Source organism: Microtus ochrogaster (assembly GCF_000317375.1).
Source record: "Microtus ochrogaster isolate Prairie Vole_2 chromosome 14 unlocalized genomic scaffold, MicOch1.0 chr14_random_1, whole genome shotgun sequence".
Taxonomy (NCBI): Eukaryota; Metazoa; Chordata; class Mammalia; order Rodentia; family Cricetidae; genus Microtus; species Microtus ochrogaster.
Window position 1 is genome coordinate 24,050,311 of NW_004949096.1, and position 11,086 is coordinate 24,061,396.

The 11,086-nt window shown below is 37.6% G+C and overlaps 1 protein-coding gene across 2 annotated transcripts in view; it reads left to right on the forward strand.

The window, feature by feature from the left end:
• Nucleotides 1–11,086, forward strand: part of Aqr (aquarius intron-binding spliceosomal factor) — an 82,502-nt gene that overhangs the window by 16,337 nt on the left and 55,079 nt on the right. The window contains exons 6-12 of one of the 2 annotated variants that reach the window (XM_005364211.3): nucleotides 229–369; nucleotides 1,639–1,707; nucleotides 2,983–3,083; nucleotides 4,387–4,463; nucleotides 8,159–8,223; nucleotides 9,140–9,256; nucleotides 10,610–10,723. In XM_005364211.3, coding sequence (XP_005364268.1) covers nucleotides 229–369; nucleotides 1,639–1,707; nucleotides 2,983–3,083; nucleotides 4,387–4,463; nucleotides 8,159–8,223; nucleotides 9,140–9,256; nucleotides 10,610–10,723 — 684 coding nt within the window. The remainder of the gene's footprint in view (nucleotides 1–228; nucleotides 370–1,638; nucleotides 1,708–2,982; nucleotides 3,084–4,386; nucleotides 4,464–8,158; nucleotides 8,224–9,139; nucleotides 9,257–10,609; nucleotides 10,724–11,086) is intronic. The other variant, XM_013352694.2, reaches the window with a different exon arrangement.

Here is an 11,086-nt window from a genome sequence, read left to right on the forward strand (position 1 = left end):
ATGCAAACAAGATCTCTAAGTGAATTATTTGTTAGTTTTAGTTTTTTGTTTGTTAGTTTTCTGCGACAGGGTTTCTCTGTGTAGCTCTGACTGTTTTGGAACTCACTCTGTAGACCAGGCTGACCTGAAACTCAGAGACCCACTTGCCTCTGCCTTCCAAGTGCTGGGATTAAAGTGTGCACCATCCCACCCTCCACCCCGGCTCAAAGTGAACTTTTATTCTTTTAGACCTTTAAGAAGAAGCCAGACCACTTCCCATTCTTTTTTAAGTGCATCTTGAAAGCAGCATTGGCTGAGACTGATGGCGAGTTCTCCCTCCATGAACAGACCGTCCTCCTGCTCTTCCTGGATCATTGCTTCAATAGCTTGGTAAATTTACTTTCCATTCAATTCTGCAACTTTCCATGTTCTTCTAGAGTAAGTTTAGATGACACCTGGCTCAGGTCATAACCTTTATGCTTGTTTCTGTTTAAAGACATGCTGCTTAATATATTATTTTGATTATCTATAAGCTCTCCATCATCAGCACTGTTATTAAATGCAATTTATCTAACACACATGTTTTCTATGTAAGAGACATGGCAGGGCTGGTCAGTGGTGGCTCACGCCTTTAATCCCAGCACTCGGGAATCTGAAGCAGGCAGATCTCTGTAAGTTCGAAGCCAGCCTGGTCTACAAGAGCTAGTTCCAGGACAGGCTCCAAAGTTACAGAGAAACCTTGTCTCGGGGTGGGGGGTGGGGGGCACGATGACACACATGTAAGGGCTGGAGAGATGCATGGTTAAGAGGCTTTGGTGTTCTTCCAGAGGACCCGAGTTCTCTTCCCATTACTACATGTAGGGCTACTTATAATTAATTGTCTATAACTCCAGGGGATTTGGGGCCTCCTCTGGCATTCTCAGGTGCACACACACACAAATAATAAATCTAAAAGAAGACAGGGCAGTGTATTGAGTATATTATAACTATGAGCTTCAGATAGTACTTCAGCCTTGTTTTGGGGATCCATAATAAAAGGATGAAATCACAAACAAGATACAATAATAAAAATGTAACACTACATCTCAGAAAAGACACTTGCTAGTGTATGATAACTGGAACTGAAGCAGAGGTAACACCCTCAGGGGAGTCAGGTACCTGGGGAAACTTAAACTTGCTACTGTTTGTGTTCTTTGTGATTACTTCAGGAAGTATTAATCTGGGGGTTTCAAATACATTTTTGTTAATAAATGAGTTTTTTATATGAAATCTGCAAATAATGGAAACTGCCATTTTAAATATTGATTTTTTTTTTTTATTTAAAGATTGATTTTGTATATGTGTGTATGCCATGTGTATGTGGGTACCAACAGAGGCCAGAAAAGGATGGCAGATATCCTGGAGTTGGAGTTACATACTGTTGTGATCCTCTCGAGATGCATGCTGGGAGCCAAACCCTGGTCCTCTCTAAAAGCAGCAATTGCTCTTAACCATCTCTAGTCCCTTGTTGAACTTCTAAGTAGTAAAATATCACCAATTTTAAAGTATTGATGACATGTTTTTCTTCCAGGACTTTAAAAGGAAATAAACTATATATAAGAACTTAGGTAAAAATACTGGAATATATATATAAACTTGTTTTCTTCATGCTTTGAACAGGAAGTAGACTTGATAAGGAGTCAAGTACAGCAGCTTATCTCCCTCCCTATGTGGATGGGCTTGCAGCCTGTAAGTACCTATCCAGAATGCTCTCCATGTGTCTGTCACATGTCATGTGGTTTCAGACTGAGTGGCTTTAACATGAACACAAAACTGTGTCAGCTAAAATCTACTTTCCTTCTTAGGATTTTATTGTGTATTAACTTGTTGTAAATGTAGCTTTTACAGTTTTAAGGAATGTTGCATGCATCCTAATGTATGCTCCACTTAATTTTTAATATTGTAAAGTGAAATGAGGGGCCATTTATTGAACTTGAAGAGAAAGAGGATAATTTAGTAAAGTGTGATTGTTATCCTTCCATATGTATTTGGACGAGGCTAAATGTAAACTTGAATTTTATTTATTTCCAGGCTTAGGATGTGTATATAGCTATAGAAGGTCTGGATCATGTTTAATATTAGCTATCTCTGCCTTTCCATTAACTTTTTATTAAATGATGTGTATGTAATAGATTAACGTATCTTCTGTAGCAACTGAAAGCTACCAGGTTTAAGTGTAAAGCTTTATGCAACATTCTATTTCCTGCTTGAGTTTCTGTATGCAGGAAATAGACACACCCAGATATGCAGACCAATCATCTGTACCGGTTGACTGAGACAGATAAAAATAACACTATAGTACCAGTTGATAGAGTGAGACACATATAAACAAAACTAATTTGACAAGTGGTAAGTACCACAAGAGAAAGTGTGCTGATGTGGGCACTTTTTGTCTCTTTTGTTTCTTTGATGAGATGGGATCTTTACCTGGACCTTGCTTTTTTTTTTTAATCAGTGCTGAGCATATTGGTATACCATGTTCGGCCTTGCTCAATCATCTACTACTTATTTCCATATGGCAGGGCCTGTCCTCTGCCCTGACCCCAGCATTGGGGTTGAACCCAGAGATTTGTCATCCTAAGAAAAGTATATATTACCAAGATACATATCCAACCTTGACAGTTATTTTTGTGTTCATCGTTGGAGACTTAGATTTTATTTCAGTGATAATGCTTATAAGCACTCATGCTTATATTTTTCAGCCTTAAATTCTTAATTTTAGAAATAAATTATTAAACTTATAATAATGATTATTAAAGGTAGTTTCTTCTATTTTATTTTTATTAAAAATACAGAATTGAATAATAATTGAGTACAATTCATTCCTTAGTTTTCACACTTCGTCTTATTATTTTCAGGTGATCCCATATCATCATATATTAAGAGACTAGCTAATGGTCAATCTAAGTATCATCATAAATATTAGTGTTACTGATTGTTGTATATATCATATTTCTCTTTTAGGCACGATTGGAATTAGAATTAAAAAAGACACCAAAGCTAAGAAAATTCTGGAACTTGATTAAAAAGAATGATGAAAAGATGGACCCAGAAGCAAGAGAGCAGTATGTGGGCAAAACTTTCTTCCCATTAGGCATTGGGTCACAACACTGCTTTCTTCTTGTAATGCTATTATAAATTGTTTATAAATGCTTTCATTTAGATTATTATGAGTATTTTTACAGAGATCTGCAGTGTGTACATGTGTGTGCTCAGAGGCCAGAGACTGATGTTAGGTATTTTTCTCTATTGCTCTCTGCCTCATTTTTTTGAGTAAGGTCTGTCACTGAATGTATAGCCACCTCCCTGGATCCTCATGTCTCTACCTCTCAACACTGGTATTACAGATGCACAGCCTCATGCAAGGCTTTTTCCATGGGTGCTAGGGACCCAAGCTCAGGTCTTCAAGGTTGTTGTAAAAGTACTACTTTACTGATTGATCCATCTCCTCCTTCCTAAGTAGACTGTGATCACTCCCCTTACTTTGCATTTCTGGTAGGAGCATTTGCAACTATCCAATACCTGATGTGTTTGTCAGTTGATGGTCATTTCAGAAAGCAGTAGGAATTGGATTTTTAGACTAATGTTTAATTAGTAATTAAACATTGTAATACTCTCACTATATTTGGTACTATAAACATATTAAGATATAAAGTTGCTTCTGTCAATTTAGCTACATTAGTTTTTGTTTGTTTTTGTTATTATTTTTTGACAGAGTTTCACTATGTATCTCACTCTGGCTAGCCTGAAATTTACCATGTAGACCAACCTGGCCTTGAATTCACAGAAATTCTCCTACTTCTGCTTCCTGAGTACAGAGATTAATGGCATATACCACCATGCCTGGTTAAATATGAGATTTTTAAAAGTGGTGTGTGTGCGTGTGTGTGTGTGCGAGTGCGTGTGCGTGTGCGTGTGTTGCCTGCATCTATGTAAGTGCAGCACATGCATTCATTGCTATTGGAGGCCAGAAGAGTGCATCAGATCTGGAACTGGAGTTACAAGTGGTTGTGAACTATCATGTAGGTGCCAGGAACTGAACCCCAGTTCAGCTGGAAGAGCAGCAAGTGTTCTTAACAGCTAAGCCGTCTCTCCAGCCCCTAAACGTTAGACTTTTAAGACAGCAAAGATGCAATTTTGAACCATTCTATGCAGTCTTGGCCCTGAATTTAAATGGAAGCTTAAAGTAACTGGAGGAGGTGCCTAGTAGGCAAATCAGGTCAGTAATGAGGCTGTTCCTTTCTTTCTGATTGTTTACAAAGAGATACTATGTGCCCAATGTCAGAGAGACAGAACATTTAGACAGCTCAGTATTTGAATTTGCTTTTTAATAACTCAGAAATAATTGGGTTACTGTTTGATTTTTAGGGCATACCAAGAAAGAAGGTTTCTTTCCCAGCTCATCCAGAAGTTTATTTCCGTGCTGAAGTCCATTCCACTTTCTGGTAAGTGGCCACCTTTTCCAGCTCACTGTACATTAGTGTGTAGTTGCCCTCCTGGAATTTACTCACTTCTGCTCCAAACGCTGCTCCTAGTGATTTAAAGATGTAACGGCAAATGTGTGCCGTTTCCATTTCCTGTATATTGCCAGCCTGAGCATTGGGATTACCTTAGAGGGTTATTGAGGCACCAGCATGGTTATTGAAATGTTCATTTAGTTAGTAAACATTTTGCACTTGCTTACCAGGTCCAAGTTTTCTGCAGGATGCTGGGGACAATAGTGAATAAGGTGTTTATAGCCCTCACTTGCTGTTTTATATGAATAGAGTTTTCAGGGGATAACATTTCAGTAGGGTAGTGTTTCTGAGATAATAAACTACAAAATGAGATGGCTCAAGTCCGTCTTTACCCATATTTCTTTAATATTTTTAAATTAGTGTACAATGTAATGGGTCTCATCATGGAATTTCATATATACTTTATTCTCATTCATTTCCCTTTCTCACTGCCCTCCCTCATTCTTCCTGTTCCTCCCTATCTTGCTGATCTATCTCCTTTCCCTAAAATATCTTCCCTTCAGATTTCATGCTGCATGCATCACTGGAGAAAGGTTTGTGTGCATATAATACATGCAAGTATAGAGACTAGACTGCCAAGTGCACTATGGGAAAGGGTTTTACTGATGCACCTCTGTCTGCCAGAGCAGAGCTTATGCACCAAGCTTTGTATTCTAATTTTAACATGACCTTTGTCAATTTTTTCAAGCTATACAGAAGGAGAGTACAGAATTTATTTTTGTTTTGTTTTAATTTTTAGTTTTTGAACAACAAAAAAATTCTTGCACAGCATCCAAGTACTAGTTTGAAAACATTTAATTTAAACATAGCCTCTTAAATTCTTTCATTTATTGATCATAGGACCTTATACGTTCTATGTTATTTGTGAGTTTTGGCTGCTAAGTTTATTGGTTGCTTTGAAGGGTTTTTTTTTGTTGTTGTTTTTTGGGGGAGTTCTTTTTTGTTTGTTTGTTTTTTGATTAGGTCTTGCTCTATAGAACATAATGGCCTGAAGCTCACTGGGTATCCAGGCTAGTCCTGAGCCTCTGCTCCTCTTGCTATGTCATCCAGAGTGCTAAGATTGTATGAGCTGATTACCTGGCTTTATTTGTAAGAGCCCTGTGGCCAAGGATGAAGTCAAAAAATCAGGATCTAGTGTCCATCTTCATCAGCTTGCTTTATCTTGTCCTCAGTTAATACATGGAAAATAACTATCTAGAATAGATATTTACTGTCTCTCCAGATATTATAATCTATTGATTTGGCATCTGGGCAATGGGTAGGTACTAACTGGAGAAGAAGTTCAGGGGAGAAAATTGCCATTTGCATTTTCATACAGTAGGTGGAAACTAATATAAATTTCTACAGCATTTAACCTTTCATTTTCCTCCATATGACAAATGAATAAATGCATTTTTAAGTGTTTATGGATTGGTATTTATGGATGCTGTGTTTGATTAGTCACTGCTTAGAGTCTTAGCTAAGCAATGGTTAAATAATGTGTGTCACTAGGAACAGTGTTGACACCATGGTTCTAGAGGGTAAGTGATAGATCATTTCCTGGTATTAAGAAAAAACAAAATTTGCATCCAGAAAGTATTTTAATTCCCAAGGCTGTTATTATTAAAAATGAATTTTTCAAAAACAATAGTACATCATGTTCATGAATATCATCAATCAGTATTTTTAAATTTTTTTTAAATTTAAACTATCATCTTTTTTCATTATACATGCCAATCCAAGTTCCCATGCCCTCCCCTCTTCCCATTCCCTCCACTCACCCCTCCCTCCACAGAGAGGGTAAACACATTGCTTTGTGGAAGGTCCAAGGCCCTCCCTACCTGAGCAAAGTATCCATCCAAAGAGAATAGGTTCCCAAAAAGCCAGTACATGCAGTAGGGATGAATCCTGGTGCCACTGCCAGTAACCCCTCAGTCTGCCCCAGCCATGCAACTGTCAGCCACATTCAGAGGGACTAGTTTGGTCCTATGCTTGTTCCTTCCCTGTCCAGCTGGAATTGGTGCCCCATCATGGTCCTGATCTCTTTGCTCATATTCTCACTCCTCCCATTCTTCAACTGGACTTTGGGAGCTCAGTCCAGTGCTCCGATGCAGGTCTCTGCCTCTGTTTCCATCAGTTGCTGGATGAAGGTTCTATGGTGATATTTAAGATACTCATCAGTCTGACTACAGGGCAAGGCCAGTTTGGGCACCCTCTCCTCTACTGCTTAAGGTCTTAGCTGAGGTCATCCTTGTGGATTCCTGGGAATTTCTCTAGTGTCAGGTTTCTTGCTAGCCCCATGATGTCTCCCTCAATCAAGATACCTGTTTCCTTCCTCTCATCTCTGTCCTTCCTCCATCTCGACTATCCCGCTCCCTCAAGTTCTCCTCCCCCCTTATTCCCCTTCTACCCTTCCTTCTCCCCCCACCCCCATGCTCCCAGTTTTGTCAAGCGGTCTTGTCTATTTCGACTTTCCAGGTAGATCTATGTATGTTTTTCTTAAGGTTCACCAGAGGTAGCCTACTGAATGTCATTGACATTTTCATGTCAAAGTTAATGCTCTTTCTAAGCCAATATAATCCCCTTTTAAGATTATGAAAAGACATACATGGACAGTGAAAAAAAATACTTTTTCTTTGCTATATATATTTTCCACTTCAAAGTTGGCTATAGGGCTGGAGAGATGGCTCAGAGGTTAAGAGCACTGGTTGCTCTTCCAGAGGTCCTGAGTTCAATTCCCAGCAAGCACATGATGGCTCATAACCATCCGTAATGAGATCTGGTGCCCTCTTCTGGCCTGCAAGCAAAACATCCAGACAGAATGCTGTATACATAATAAATAAATAAATATTAAAAAAAAAGTTGGCTATATACATCATATGTGGGTATGTACATATTATATGCATATTTTATAATATATATTATATGTGTATATACTATATATATATGTATGGTGTGTCTATGTTTATTCCTGAGAATTCTTACGAGTTTGATATATAATGATACTGAGGAAAGTGGAACAAACCAGATATAAAACTGCCTTCTATTAAAAAGAAAACTACCTTTGATTTGATTTCTAAAAACATTACAGTTATTAAGACTGGAAAGAGGGCTCATTAGTTAGAGCACTTGCTGCTCTTGGCAAAGGACCTAGGTGTAGCTCCCAGCATGTATGTGACAGAATACCATATATAACTCTAGTTCTAGATGATCTGATGCCTTCTTCTGTCCTCTGCAGACCATGGTGCACAAACATACCTGTAGGCACTCATACACATAAAATTAATTTAAAGCTATAAATAATTTATACATCAGATTATTAAAATACACTTCAGACCCAATCTGGATTTCTTCATTTTCTCATATTAGTAGAATTAAATAATGATTGCCTGCCTTGAAAAAAAAATAAGTGAGATTCTTATACTGAATCATAGTTGAGTTGCATAGAATAAGGTAAATGAGTTTGTTTAAATTATTTATTAGCTGCCAGTTTTAAGAAATAGCACACAAAATGGCTTGGTAAAATTCTAACATGTTTCTCTCATGTTTAGAGCCTGTCACTAAATTATTTATTAGCTGCCAGTTTTAAGAAATAGCACACAAAATGGCTTGGTAAAATTCTAACATGTTTCTCTCATGTTTAGAGCCTGTCACTATGGACAAAGTTCATTACTGTGAAAGATTCATCGAACTTATGATTGATCTAGAGGTAAGAAATATATATATACATATATATATATGTATATATATATTTTTAAAAGTCGAAGATCAAGCTATAGATATATCTGAAATACTTGAAATGATCCTTGGTCTGTTTTTATTTCAAGGTTTCATGTAAACAAGGAAGTCTCAGGGTTTGATTCCTTGAGGTTTTGTGCTAACTGTCCTGTTGGCATGGGTTCCTTTGCCTTTTAAAATTTAGATTTTTAAAGATTTCATATTATTAAGAATGGGATTCTTTGGAAAGTTCAGATATACGTTGATGTAATTCAGATTAATCCATTTCCTTTTCTTCTCTAATGTAGGAAATTGAAATAAAATATGTCCCCTGGTTTGAAATGAGCATTAAAACTATTAGACTAACAATCATTCTTGAGGATTTTATCATCTGCTAACTCTACCAGTGACTAATGTATACTCTCTCGCTGTGTCAAATCCGAGTAACTTTGTCTCTTCAGTGATGTTCTTCATAACTTGTTGTCAAACTGTCCATCTCAGATTCTCATCACTGTCTCTCTTATTGTCATAAGGGAAGCAAGAACAGGAAATGGAAAAGAGCTTTGCTTTTATAGTTATATGCAATGCACACTAGAATTTCACGTAGATCTTGCTTAAAAACTTATAAACAAGATAGATGATCTGTTAGATTCTTCCTGTGTCCACTCTTATTTTTATCTTCTAAGTTGTGCCCCCATTGTTTTTAGAAGGAAAAGCATTGACATTGAGTGTTTTTTGTTTTAGTTTTGTTTTACAGCATGGATGAGGCCCTTTGTTTTGTATACCAGGTGTCTTTGGACATGCAGGAGGGTATTTGTGATGTCCACTTGGTATGAAATAGTAGTAGATTTTATCTCTAGCTACAGAGAATCAGGCAAAATGAATGCTATGGTGTTTATCTTTTCCAGGCTCTGCTCCCCACGAGGCGCTGGTTTAATACCATCCTGGATGACTCCCACCTTTTGGTTCACTGTTACCTTTCCAGTCTTGTTCACAGAGAAGGGGATGGCCATCTGTTTTCCCAGGTGAGTTCTCGTGGATCTGACACTTTGAATGTTGTGATCTCTTAAGTTGATCTTTGCTTTACTATGCAGCTGGAAATACCAGGGCGTGAGCCAAAGCAAAATTCTAGAATATTGACTTGAATGTTGTATACATACTGGAATGCACCTATAGAACTCTAGTAATTATCTAACTTGTGTTAACTCTACATTCTTTTATTATTGAACTAAATTATGGCTTTGGAAATGTAGTCTCATGTGTTCATATATTTTAATTTTATGTGAAAAGCCACTGTGGGATCTAACAGGTAAAAGGTATTAACTACAAGTTCATGGTTGCTCTTGCCTGTGACAACAGTGACAGGCAGTTGATGGCATAGGAAAGTACTGCACCTAGTTTGCTTCATTGAGTAGGAAGGCAAATGCATTTCAGCTTATTGCTTTACGTAGGAAGGCAGTGTGTTGGTACTTTGGATTTCCTGTCATGTCAAACGAAAGAAAACATCTAACTAATTTGTAATTATGTTTTTCTGGTGAGAGTAAATTTAAGATACAGGTTCTATGTGTGTTACATACTCTTTATCTCTTAACTTACTAAGCACTTCTATTTCTTTTTCATTCAACAAAAATTTTGTTCAATGATTTGCCATATAAACTCTTAGTAATTGACTATAATGTGTCACAGGTTAGGACTAAAAATAGTAAATCTTTAAGTGAATGCAGCCAGAATGTGCCTTGGATGTGCTTCCATGTGCAGAAAGCAAGGCCTCTTCATCATGAGCTAAGCTGAAGAGGTGTGATGGCCGTGGAGACTCATGGGGAGGCATGAGTGATATACTGTTACGGTTTGCTTTACTGTGTTGGCAATAAACACTGTTGGAAAGCAGCTTGGAGTGGAAAGTGTTGGTTTGCCTTAAACTTCCAAGTCACAGCCCATCCTTAAAATTAGGGCAACACTGTAAGCAGGGAACCAAAGCAGAACTATGGGGGCATGCTACTTGGTGGCTTGCTTTTTGGCTCATGGTTAAGCAGCTTTCTTAAACAACTCAGACCCATCTGCCTAGAGATGGTGTCACCCACAGTTGTCCGGGCCGTCCCTCACAGACCTTGTCACAGAGTGATCTAATATGCAAAATTCTTCTGTTGTATTGGGATTGCAGTTGAATTTCTCAGTAGGAGTGGACTATGTGTATGAAGTAGGCTTAATAATTTATTCATAAAACACATTTTATTTTCACATAAGTTAAATATGTTTGGGTATGTTCTCAAGTATTTGTTGTGTAATGCTAATGCTACCTTCTGAAATTTTCAACCCCTGAAAGACATAATTTTTTATTTTTTAATAAATAATTTATTAATTTAAATGAATTCTTCCAGCTTTTAGAGATGCTGAAGTTCTATACTGGCTTTGAAATTAATGACCAGACTGGAAATGCTCTGACAGAGAATGAGATGACCACAATTCACTATGACAGAATTACATCTCTTCAGGTAAATAAAATGCAGTGTACCTTTTCTTTCTCTCTTTTATTTTTTTAATTGATTTTTATAGAGCTCTACATTTTTCTCTGCTCCTCTCCTTGCCTCTCCCCTCCCCGCAAATTGTACTGTGTTTAAATATGCATACAATAAACCTCCTGGGATTACACTCTCTACAAGTTTGATCCAAACAGACTAAGTCAGGTTGAACCAAGTTTTTATTCTCATCTCTTCGAGGTTTGTTTCCCTGCCTGCCATGATGCTTGCAGGGAGACAAACACACCCGCACATATAACAAGGTGAATTATAGTTGGGCAGTAGTGGCACACAACTTTAATTTCAGCACTTGGGAGGCAGAGGCAGCCGGATCTCTCT